Source organism: Poeciliopsis prolifica, unplaced genomic scaffold, assembly GCF_027474105.1.
Source record: "Poeciliopsis prolifica strain line A6 unplaced genomic scaffold, Auburn_PproV2 SCAFFOLD038, whole genome shotgun sequence".
NCBI lineage: Eukaryota > Metazoa > Chordata > Actinopteri > Cyprinodontiformes > Poeciliidae > Poeciliopsis > Poeciliopsis prolifica.
The window spans coordinates 3,134,305-3,147,481 of record NW_026562413.1 but is presented as its reverse complement, the minus strand read 5'-3'; the positions used below and the strand labels follow the sequence as shown (position 1 = coordinate 3,147,481).

The 13,177-nt window shown below is 36.0% G+C and overlaps 1 protein-coding gene across 1 annotated transcript in view; it reads right to left on the bottom strand.

Moving 5' to 3' along the window:
- The window catches only part of csmd3b (CUB and Sushi multiple domains 3b), a 356,525-nt gene that overhangs the window by 27,420 nt on the left and 315,928 nt on the right, over positions 1-13,177 (bottom strand). The window contains exons 50-55 of the mRNA XM_055053697.1: positions 13,028-13,174; positions 11,089-11,277; positions 8,521-8,706; positions 8,171-8,365; positions 6,036-6,209; positions 1,804-1,977 (exon numbers count right to left, since the gene is read on the bottom strand). Coding sequence (XP_054909672.1) covers positions 1,804-1,977; positions 6,036-6,209; positions 8,171-8,365; positions 8,521-8,706; positions 11,089-11,277; positions 13,028-13,174 — 1,065 coding nt within the window. The remainder of the gene's footprint in view (positions 1-1,803; positions 1,978-6,035; positions 6,210-8,170; positions 8,366-8,520; positions 8,707-11,088; positions 11,278-13,027; positions 13,175-13,177) is intronic.

The window sequence follows — 13,177 nt, the reverse complement described above, 5'->3', positions numbered from 1 at the left end:
GGGATGCACAAGTCATCCTGGCCATACAAACACAGATGTGTGTCCTTCAAAATGCAAATACATGCTCACGAAACTATACTAGAGAGTTTTTATATTAAACATTTCGTTCTGTTTATGGGTAATATTTAAAACAAAGCAGCCCCCGCTATTCCTTTTTGGACTCCAACTCTGTCTTCCTAATTTAGTCAACAATTGGTCCTGTCGCTTTAGGGAAGCTAGGCCCTATAATTGGCCTCATCATCACCACCTCCACTGTGCTCTCTGTGTGGCTTTAAAAAAAAATCATGACACTCACAGCAAGTGACCAATTTTAGAAAATTTTCCACAGCAGCCCGGACACATCAGAGCCTTCTGTTGTGTCCTCAAGCCCCAATAATAATCTCAACCCAGACCAATAAGACAGATTTGTGCCTCTGGCTCTTTAAGGATTCTAGTGTGGGGCTGTAAATCCTGAGTAGCACTGGTTGCCAATCCACCACTGTTTTTTTCTCCCCTCAAAAGCTGACCACGCAACAGCTGTGCTGGTTGTCAATGTGTTCATCATGAATAGTTTTACTTCCCAACTTCATTATAAAAAGCCCACTCTATTGAAATAGTGTAACTTATTATGGTAATGTTAATCCATTTGCATTTTACAGCTCATTTAGATAGAAAATACAGCATATCCGGTCAGTCTGAAACAACTGCTGATGCCTGATTAATTAATTTAATCAATAAGGGCTCATCAAACATTCTCTCTCCACGTTTTCCCTTTATAATTAGCTTGTCTCCAAATAACCACATGTGGGCCATTATCTTGAGGTGATTTCTTAAGGAAAAAAATTAGATGTTAGAAAACTAACTGCAGATGAACTTAGTGCTTTAGCGGCCTTATCTCTGTTATCTTATTTTTCATATTTTCAAATTCTAATGAATAAAATGTACTCAAACTAAAACCCTGAACACAACTGAAAAGCAAAAAGTGGGAACATAAAAACATCTCAAACGTTTTTATGTTTCTTTGTTGTACAGTTTACAGTCAGTAATTAAAAATAACAATAATAAATAGCTCCTTTGTACATACACACTTTATAGTCAGTTTTCCCTGAATTTTGTTACCCCTGAACCAGAACAAATATGTTTGTTTTAATGATGTGCTCAATCGCCTCACATCCAAGGCTAAACTTTGATTTAGTTATCTCTATTGACTGACTCTCCCTCAACTCGGCTTGGAAAACATGTCTTTGTCAATAAGCATCACAGTTTTTATTCCATTTCCAAGGCAGTTAAATTTGAAATTGAGCTGCTCTCCTCCTTTGTTATTGATAAAAACTGTGCAAGGCTTCAGAGCAATAGAAATTCATCTCATTACACCAGTTTTTAAGACAGATTCGAAGACAGAGTATACTTGTTTCACGCTTATAAATTTGCCTTAATTTGTTGGTCAGTCAATTTTATTTTAAGAAACTTGGAAGCAGTTTGTCACCCAGCATATCTTTCCAACGTGAGGCTGTTTTCCAGTGTTTTTCATTTGTATGCCCCTGAAGTGATTATCAAGTTGTTTTTCACTGACTCTTGAGCTCTTGAGGGAAAGAAGGTAATCAAACTTTAAACAAATAGCTGGACTATTCAGGCTCAGAGCTGCCTGTTTCTACAAAACATAGAAGAATTGGTCTATGTCTTTCTGTTAGCTAGGAGCCAACAAAACAAAATGTAATCTGCTTTTCTCAGACAGCTAACCAGTATGGTAAGTATTATTACAAGAGGTTTCTAACCACTTCTATGAATTAGCAGAGTTGTAAGAACAGAAGGCAAATTCCTTACGTATGCAGATGGGCAGCTGTCCGGACCACTGGTTATCTTGGAGGCAGATTCGAACCGATGAGCCTATGAGGCGGTAGCCAGGCAGACACTGATACACAACTGTGTCACGGTACCCAAAGTTCTCCCCGATGACCTGGCCATTCACAATTCCCTCTGGGATTCCACAGTGGCCAGCTAGACAGAAAAAAACCAAAAGAAAAACAGCAGTTATTTTGAAGGCCAGTCAATTTCAGGAAAAGTGAGTCATTTTTTGATGCTTTCTTAATTTTTGAATAACTTATCACTGGAATCCTAAATCCCAACAAAAAGCTTGGTAATTGTTTCCACTCTGATAAATGTCAGTGACTTTGTTAATCTTCACATGTGTTTTTGAAGTTTGAATTGATGTGATGTTTTCTGAGGTCTTTTAGCCGACTTCATGCTGACAGAAACTTCTATTTACGTGATTTGTAAATTCTACAGGTCTGGTAAGAGAGTGGCTATTGGTACTGAACTCTGCTTTTCCCATCAATTCAAGACTGAAAGCCCGGCAAACACTTCATTAATAGAACCAGGTTGGTTAGGGCAGCTTTTTCCCTTGATTAGCTAAACAACTGTGAAAATGTTTATTTTTATTTCTTTTGTGCTTTCCTGGGTTATCGTCTCATATGACAGCATCGTGTAATCTGAAGACCAGTCACTTTAGAAAATATAGATCTGGAATAAGTGTGTCAAAAAATCCAAAGCAAGATCCAAAGTACTTTTTGCTACAAACTTGTTCAAACTCTGTTACATTTTAGTTCAACTCATTCATCTGCAACTTTCAAATGAAGACATTTAAAGGGTTCACATGATTTTGGGGACTTCTATTTACTCCATGAAAAGATTCATTCACACAAGTTTGATTGATGTGCAGCACTACTACTAGCCACTTAAAAGCCATTTCACAAAGTCAGAAGGGAACACGTATTTTTCTGCTCACAGATATTTTTTGGATTGAGTATTGATTTTGTTCTTTACAGTAGATAAAACCTTCGCTGCAACTCCAACGTCAGCAAAAGCTAACGATTTAAACACGGGCAGGGAGGTGGAAGAGAACCAGAAGAGGAAAAGGTTGCATCATATTAACTTTGTCATCTGACATTGTGTTTGAAGTGTTGATTATTTGAGTTAAAGGACACTCCTTGGGGGGACACAAATCGGACTTTTTCTGAATATGTTGTGAACACAGACAAAAAGGGAATCAATTATTAGCCTAAAGCCACAATGGTTTATTAAAGTCTTATTTGTTTACTTCGAAGGATCACTTAGTGCGAGCAATATTAAATGCTCTTATAACATGTTTTGCAGATTTCAGCTTGAATATCTATCGAGACTAAAGTCACAATAATAGTATGGATATATATTAGGGTCATTAATGTGACCCTAATGAGACCAAACGAGATAAATTGGTAGTTTTCTTACTAAATTACATATAGGCATTTTTCTGTAATGAGGTAACATTACAGAAAAATAGATACAAAAATACAGAGAAAATGTGGAAAAACAATTATGACATAATTTTTACTACATATAGAAAAAGCAAAAAATTATTATGTCAAATATTTTTAAAAATAACATTCTAATGTAATTTAGAAAATTTGTAGTTAATTCAATACATTCATGTTTTAATTTGCTAAATTTAGTAGAACTTTAGTTAAATAAAATTAAAGATATGCATAGATCCAGCAAAATTACAGAATAAACACTTGCTAAATGTAGGAGTTTCAAAGTTGCAACAGTATATAATATCAAAGTTTGCTCTTTATCTCTTCATATAGTCACTTGAATAAAACTATATTATTGGATTAATTAGTTGATACAGCTACACTGCAATATGCTTGACACACATGTTGAGTGTAACTTTATTGAGCAGTTTTAAAACTTTTATAAGAATGATAAGCAGTTTCTTTTTAGGCTGTTGGAGGTATTTCTAAACAACTGTATTGTGTTTGTTATTGTCAAGGGAACAAGGGAAAGGTGTAGTAGCCTTCTTTCAGCCAGCTAAGCAGAAGGTGCAACAATGGGTCTGGAAGAGACAGCACTATGTTATTTTATGCTCAACTCGGTTAGAGAAAACTGGTCACTTTAGCACTTTATAGAGTCTTACTAAATGGATTTTAAATGATAGGAAGAGCATGATGGAATTTTTTTTAATGCTTTTTAAAATGTAAGTTTTAAGAAATCTTTGCATATCTCGGTACTGTAAATTGACCTATATGTCCAACTTGACACAAGTTTCTTTTTCTGCTGTGATATTACCATAAAATACAAAAGTGTTGTATTTCCCCATATCTTAACAACCCTATCCACTTTCAGTGTCAAACCATCACTGGTTTGACAACAGCAATCTTGGCCTTTGGTAAAACCAAAGAGCTGTATTTCAGAGGAAAGCTGACAGACAGGCTCTGTATTTAAGCCAGTATAAAAGATCAGGAAGTGGAACATGTAGCTTATTTTAAAAAGTTTGGCACAGTTGTGGATAGCAAACTTTCTGTCCAATTCCAAGTAGACTACATTTCTAAATAGTCAAGACATTGACTCTTGTTGGAAGAAATTGGGAAGGTTTTTCTTCGTTTTAGTCAGATATTTTGTGCATTTCAGGATTTATTTGTGTGAACCTTATTTGCTACACACTAAAGGAAATGGCCCATTCTAAGTAAACCAATGGATAATAAAAGTATATTTTCTGATTTTTAGATCACCAAGATGACTGACTGAATGTCCTATTAGAGTCATGAGATGTGGGAGCTTACCCCATATTTAGGTACTCAGGAGCATTCGAGATCTAAAAGGCTTAAAAAAAGAGTCCCATGTTCAAAAAGAAAATAAACTGTGCCAACTGAGCCAACAGGGCATGAAATACACAAAGAAGCTGACAAATGACTAAGAGGGGTGATTGTTAAGTGGAGACAGGTAAGCTGGTTGGGAATATGGAGCAGATGGTGCATTGGGGAGATAGAACAAGGACAACTGAGGACATCTAGAAAGTATTGCAACAATAACAAGAACAAGCCATCAAAGCGATGTGTAAACTGGTACAGAAGGCAGAGAAAAAAAAGAGCAATGACTGAAGCTTGACAAGAATAGAAAATAGAGAAATAAAACAAAAGCTTGAAACATGACCAGAGACTTAAGCTATGACATTTTGCAGCATAACTGTCTATTTGTTGTTAACTAAATTACGCCCCATCATCATTTTAAATGAAGCTTTACAGTATTTGTATTTAAATCCAGCGCCGGCTCCCTCCCTTTAGCTTGTGATGTATTCCTTCAAGCCTTCCTCCTGCTGAGGCTTCACCATAAAATGACAGCTCCCTGTCATAACACGTGTTACCCCTGGCTGGCACGCTGGCAGAAGAAAGATACAGTTTCTGTGGGAATCATATATAAAAAATGAAGTTCTAAATTAACTCAGAGTGAAGCCGCAGCTCAGCCAAGATGGTGTTGTTCACGAGGTGGACAAGGTCAGAGGGGAGCAGCTGTGAGGCCAGACATGAGGTGTGGGCCAGGACCCTTCCTTTGATACCTGTCCTCATTAGATTGACGTGGAAAAATCACGTCTTCCTCCCTTTCATTCTAAAAGTGTGTCTTGATACAGAGCCTCACAAAAGTATCGCCTCTCAGGGAATCCTTTTAGAGTTTGTCACATTACAGCCAAAAATCTCAACGGATTTTAGTGAGATCTCATGCAAAAAGCCAACACAAAGTAGTGTGTAGTCATATATGTTTTTTTTTCCTAATTATTTTACAAATAAAAATCTGAAAGGTGTTTCATGAATTTGTATTCTTAGCTAAACTTTATTCCAATGTAGCCATTAAAAATTGGCTAAATTGTTCAAATATGTTGAAATGAAAATCTGAGAAATAGTTCAAGTTGTTTGCTTGGGGCAAGTTACTGTTTGCACATTGGAGTGAAAGGGCCAAGTAAATAAATGCATGCATATTTTAATTAATATTTATTATGTGTGACTTTTCAACATCAGATTATATCTAAATTTCTTCTTACATAAATGAGAAATAAATTTTTTTACATACAATGCTCCTAATACTCCATCAAAAAGTATGTTTGTGGGTGTGGATGAAGCAGTGTCTGTTATCCATTATAAGCTTTGGATGAAAATTAGAAAATTCCTGATTTGCTAAAATATATTACTCTAGATGTACCACAACATTCTATGAAAAATATGTAGCTTATTTTCATGATTACTGACCTAAACACTTTGTTTCCGTTCCACTCCAAAGTCCAGATGAGAAGCACTCTCTGACAGCTGACCCCACCAACATGAAGCCAACATCGCACGTAAAGATGGCTGTAGCGCCAAATGTCGTCTGAGTGCCAATCTTCTTTCCATTGTGAGGTGAAGGCAGGTCACCACATGAGATAACTGTAACACATGGTTGGAAACAGACAATTTAATAATCAGCTGCTAGCCACTTTTGCACCGGGTTAATTTGAGAAGCTGCTGGACCTCATTTCAGTTTCAGCAAGAAGTGCCACCATCCTGGCAAGATGTGCAGCAGGCAAATTTGGTTCTGCTCTTTTTCTCCTGCTCCACTTACAAAGTGCCCAGTGAAGAAAATAACAGGACATGGAGAAGTGCCACAGTATTCTTTGAATGAAAATAAATGTGATCCAAAATGTCAAAGAATCCCAGAAAGAGATCTCCTGAATGACAGCTAAAAATGTCAACTCTCCCAGGTTAAATTATGGATTGGAAGGATGAAAGTTTAACCTTATATGGTGACTCTGTCATCTTTGGATAACATCAAATTAGATGAAAGAAAAAAAAAAAGAATTTAAACATGACAGTCGATATAAAATGACAAGCTTTTACAGGTTTTTTTTTTTTTATGACAGAACTGTCAGATGGGTTTATATGTAAGCCAGGTTTTGATTCTAGGTGATTCTAGCTGACATGAAGCTTCTGGCACAAGCATTACGGGCAAAATGAGAAGAACGTGTTATATAGGTAACAAGTTCATGATTCAGGTAACAAACAACTCTGCAAAAACTACACTATTAAACTACACTACACTATTCAGTCCACTTTTAATGATGTAAAATTTCTATTGTTATGCCACCATCTGTTTTCCTCTCTCGTTCTCCAGGTCGGATACAAGAAAGGAGAAAAAGCTTTAATGTAAAGTGTTTGAAACAACCCCAGAACAAAAGAAAATGTTCTGCATAGAGTAGGATGGGAAAAAAGTACTGTGATTATAAGATTAATCCTGAGATATTTATGTAGTGTTTACATTCATTGATTAGCAGCAGCTCCTATTAGCATGTCTAAGTTACAACCTGTATGATGTTGAATTTTTCACATATCCCAAAAATGCTCTACAGTCAAGCTTAGCTGGATGTCAAACAGCATTCACTAAAGTATCAGATGCAAAGACATTTGATGTTAGTTACTTACAGCCACATTTCCTCACCTATTCTAGATGCACAAGGCAGATTTGAAGGAGTGTGACAGGAGTTTCAGCAATGCAGCAATCAATAAGCCAAAGTTCAAAATCATTATATTTTCCATTGACTGGCTCTAAGCAGTTATTGTCAGGAGAAACACTACAAAATCAGATATTTTTTTCTGGCCCATTAAATTCTTTGCAACTAAAAACTGACTATAACTGACTATACATGGAGATGCAGTTAGTGGAACTGTTGCCTTGCAGGAATTCCTCCATTTTTGATTCCTTGCATCATTCTATCCAGGAATGTGCAGACAAGTTTTCTTCTGATGATTCAACATTTATTAAATGAAAAAATCTCTATACAAATGAGTCTGTATTTGCTTTACATGTCTAAAAGAAAATTAGTTTTCCCATAACCTCACTCAGCACATCTGATCTCAAAGGAAAAACTGAATAATCAGCTGGTGAAACGCTGATCAACACATTTATTATTAACCCATGAAGAAAAACGGAGGAATAATATGGAAAGATTTCTATTTAAGTTACTTTGCATTGCAGTTCACTTATGGTTTTTAGTTTAAAGTACGATTGCATTTCCAATCTGTCTCTTGTATAAGACATTACATTTGTGATTCACTGAAGTTTTCTATAATATATAATATATAAATAGCATAAATGGGAGAAAAATTATAGATGCAAGATGAAAACCCCTGCAATTTCCCCGACAAATGGATATCTAAAGCTTAATTAGAGGCTTTTGCCAAAATGAGGAGAAATACATGGAGAAGGATGTTACAGCTGTGTTTACTTACTCCAAAAAATAGACAACAAAGAAATAAGAAGAAAAAGTTATCCTTTGAAAAAGCTGCAAACACTGCTTACTACTTTATTGTTAGTGCTATGGGCATTTTATTATTACATCTTTGCTACTCACTCTGGCAGTGTGGCCTCTCGTTCTTCCAGCTCCACACCCCATTAGCTAGACACTGGATGTGGGCGGGGCCTAACCTGTAGTACCCTGGATCACAGGTGAATACAATGCGAGTTCTGTACTCGTAGTGCGAGCCATTAACAATCCTCCAGCGGCCATGCTCCAGAGAAAACGAGCCAATGCTGGGACACACTACCACTACACAGACAGGAGAAAATAAAGCTTTGTTAGACCTACTCACTTTGGGAAAATCCAATAATATTGCTTTTGGTACTTTTGCATCAAAATCATGACATATTGAGATTTGGTCCGTATGTTACTCAGCCTGGTGCCAGGATGCGTATGTCACTAACCAGAACATCTCGGTATCTTGTTATGGTTGCTCCATGTTCCATCAGGCAGACAGATGGCTGATGTCAGTTCTTTACTGGATAGTCTGTATCCGTCGTTGCAGAAGTAAGAAACTCTTGTTCCCACAGAGTAGTCAGCAGTTAGCACTCCACCATTTATTGGTGCCTTGGGTGGCCCGCAGGAGACGGCTATGGAAGGAACGGGATACACTGTGAGAACATCCAAACACCTACTGTGTTCTGTTTTATTTGTGGACGTTAAAGAAAAAAAAAAAAGAGTCACAATTCCAGGCAGTGTTTTGTATCCTCTCATCAAAGTTGTTAATGTCATATTTATTTCTGTGTAAATTTATTATTTTTGAATCAATTTTAGAGGTGGTTTAGAGCAATAATGCACAACTCCAATGAGTTTTAAAATTAAGAAGTGGGTGCACAAGTTTAAAGATGTTATACACTGACATCCACACAGATAAAATGACTAACATACCCTCACTAATATTTAACTAAATGTGCCTTAGTATGTTTCAACTTGACAAGACGATTTTTGTTAAAAAGTTTCAATTGGATTTCTGCCCCATGCATTTGATAGAGAAATGTAGCTCATTTAAACCGGTTGGTCTCTTGGTAAAAATTCGGCTTTTAAAAATATTAGATGTATTTTTAATGATGCCAATATTGGGTCCATTCCAGTGTCTTGATTTTACTCTAATTTGTCCATTACAAAACCAGCTTTGATGTATGTCTTGTTGGAAGATAGAATTCTCTCCAGGTTTTAACTTTCTATCGGTTTAGATGAAGTTAGATGAAGTTGTAGCATATGAAGGGAGTTATCAGTCTTCAAAACTTCTTACACTTTGTTTGATGCCTTATGATGAGGCTACAACCTCCATGATTGAACATTTGCAGAGTTTTGGGATTTAAAAACTCCACTTTGACTCCACCAAACTATCCTCTTGACATTGTGAGCAATTAGCTAAATATTTGTGGGCAGTTGCAAACTTTTGGTTGAGCTGAAAGTGTCAAAACACATATTGGGGCCTGCCATAGTAAAGCATAGGAGAGCATTGAAATGCCTCCCCCTCTGTGTCTCACTCACACATGACAGTTTCAGAGAGGATTAATTACCATAGAAATAGAGCATTGAGGACGGCCAGATATAGAGAAATGAAGATGGTGGAACACTCAGTTAGTACAGAGGAAGGGCATAGGTTCCAGTCAGAAGTACAAAGATGTCACCTTGGTGGAACACTTACTACAGACGTATGTTTTATAATATAATTACCACCAATGACAAAAAAATAAATAAATTCTCTCACTTTTCTGCCAACTGCACAATTCTTGTCAAGTAGTAAGTGATATAAGATAAGTAGTTTTTCAAAAGAGAAAAAAAAAAACAAATCTTATGTTTTTTGAACAATGACAATATTTGTTGTTAATCTGTTGCTAAGAGATGAGCACGTCTTCTGGTAAACAAGTGCCCGAAGTAAGCATCTGATTTTTAGTTTTGCAAAATTTACCAACTGGAAATTTGCTGTGTCCAAGCACTATTTTAAAAGAGCCTATATTTTATAAACAGTAATTAATTTGGTGTTAAGAGTTGAGCTTTTTTTTTTTTCTGGTAACGAACTGCCACAAAGTATAAATCAGACTTTCACTTTCGTGTGGAATGTCTGTTTTACAATATATTCACCATCAATAACCAAAAAATAAAAAAAATAAATAAAAAAATTCACTTTTCTGAAAAAAAATCACAAATTCCTGTCAAGTAGTGTAATAAGCAGTTTTTCAAAAACAGAAGAAATCTTACGTTTTTTGAAAAATGACAATGGTAGCAATTGAGAGTCCTTCTTTATTACACAGCTTTGACAAAAATAAAGCTCTTTTCTCATGTATGTAAGAAATTGCAATAAGACTTCAACATGCTTCTGCAAAATCTGGAATGCACAGAAAAAGATGAATATGTAGAGAAAGGAATACTTTCCTTCCATTTCTAGTTTTATTTGAGATAAATCTGTGTTTTTGTACCTTTATCATCTTGACATCCATTAGGTGCAAGAAAAGATAACAATAAACTTCACTGTTAAATTTCTCTTCTAAATAAATGTATTTTCACCGGGTGCTTTATCAGTTTGTAGATAACAAGACAACATGAAGTGGATGGCAAATTACAGCACGTAATCTCACACCTCATCTAATATCCCCCTCTGATTTTCCTGGCCCATATAAATTTGATAACAGTTCCTGATTAAGCTTTTGTGGTAGTTTTCTCCAGCTCAGTTGTGATTCAACAAAGCTGGACAAAACAGGAAGGAAACAAGATTTAATTTACACAAAAATAGGAAGGAAACTGTATAAAACAAAACAGATTTACCATTAATGAAACAGCAATATTTCCTAAATCTGAGCAGCGACAAAACAAGACTGTTTAATAAAATTCATATAACTTGTTTTTTTGTGCCGATATATGAACATCATTGCTTAAAGCACTTATTTTTTCATCTTATGCCATTTATGCAATTATAAACAATATTTTGTTTTAATTGCTTTAACCACAAACACATTTTCACGTACCTTGACAACCAGGCACAGGAGAGTCCCACGCGTGGTAGCCCTGCGACGTACGGCGGCAAGTCGCCGTGCCATTGCCTATAAGACGGTAACCGCGGTCACAAGCCCAACGCACCACGCTGTTAACATGGCCGCCTGTCTGAGACGATATGGAGCCGTGGAGCGGCGAGTCTGGCGTGGAGCAATACAGGGCTGCGGTGGAACAAACATTTAGAAAAACAAACAATGTAAATTCTGTGAAACAAAAGGGCTTACAGACAGTAAGGCACAAATTTATTTATTCATCATTCTTTACTTGAACCACAAAAGGATAAAACCAGTCTTCAACTGCTACTGTGTTGGGAACAACCTTTACACCCACACAACTAAAACAACGTCATATTTTGAAACTTGCAGACGTTCTATTAGGATATTGTTCAACCTGTAACTCCAAGTGTATAAAATAATGGTACAAAAACCTGCTAGAGGACATGTAATAACATTTAAATTGTAACCACATTAACACCAATTATTGTACAATTTGAGAAAATCTTTTAAAAAAAGCCTTGAACAGAAAACTAAAGAATCTTTATTAGGAAAGCTTTATAATAGGACTGTTAAGAGTGCCTATGACAAGCACTATGTTGGACTCAGAAGTCATTGGTGAATATAAGAAAAATTATGACATGATCTCATAATAAGCATTATTCATCTTGATAAAGAATCAGTAAAATTTCCTCTGTGTTATGGCCAATGACAGGGCAATCTACTAAGAGTAAATAAAAATGTTGAGTTTTTAAAATGTTTTTGCTGCCTTACATTTAATATGACTTTTTGCTTTATTGTCATGACTAAATGTTTCACACAAATTGTTAATGCTATTAGTTCTTTTTATGTTTTTTTGTTTGTTGCAAAAGTTCAATCATTATGAAAAAGAATGAGGATATCTTCTGCTGCGGTAGTCTTTGAATCCATAGTGACTAGAAGTACCCTTTGCAAAAACAAAAATCATTCTTTAGTGTCACAGATCTTACTGTGGGAAAACATCTCAGTATCAATAAAAAGTGAAAAAAAGCACAAAAGCAGTAAAAAGGATTTTTTTTCTGTTGCAAAATATCGAAAATGTACTTTTTTGTTATATACAACTATTTAAGTGTAAACAGTTTTTCACTTTAGAAAGTTTATTATAGGAAATTATGTACAAAATATCTAATCTGTGGACTTATTGGGAAATAGTATGCAAACTTGTCCCACATTTTCTCCTTTAAATACAATCTATGAAAGCAATAAATGTTCTGTCATTGGCCTGATTTTGCAGGTCAAAAAAAATTGTCGTAGTCGGTCTGTGTTTTTAAGTACAACACATGCTTAACACCTTCCGTCAATGCTCACATTAATCACGTCCAGCCAAAGAAGGTTACCAAGAATCTTGGAAGGCTTGTAATTCATCATACAGAGCAGCGGGGCTTTAAAGGTTAAAGAAACAGCCTCCCTGACTGGAGGCTGTGGAGTGAACAAGCAAACTGTGAAAAGGTAAAACTGTCTTTTGCTCTTTAACTGTCAAAAACGCCCTTGAATAGAGCACTCATGCCTCATTACCCAGTGGCGTGAAGTTGTACTCAGCACGACCAGGTGCTAGATTGTTCACATGTAAACTTTTAGTAAAACACAATCTGTATTTATCAAGTTCTTTTGTCAGATGGATACAACTTGAGGACTAACCCATCAGGCAAGTCAGTAAACTGCTTTATGAGGCAGACAGAAGTCTAACAACGTTTAGATGAGTTAAGCAAATGAAGTGTATTGGGGAACCAAATTTCTTAAAATGTCTTCATATTTGAATTTTTGTCATTGATTAGAAGATAAAAATGGCATTTTTAGTCCTTCTGTCTGACTCGCTCTCCATGCATTATAATATGAAATAGTAGTAAAGTAAAGTTGGGATACATACTTTGGTACTCACCAACATAGCGAATTTTGAAGCCTTTCTTGTTGGTGCCATGATCTGAAGACCAGCGGACTAGAAACTGATGACCGGAGGTTGTGATGTTAAAGGGTGTTGGCAGGTCTCCGCTCAGCGTTGCCAGAGTTGGGCTGTTGGCTGTGGGGCCTA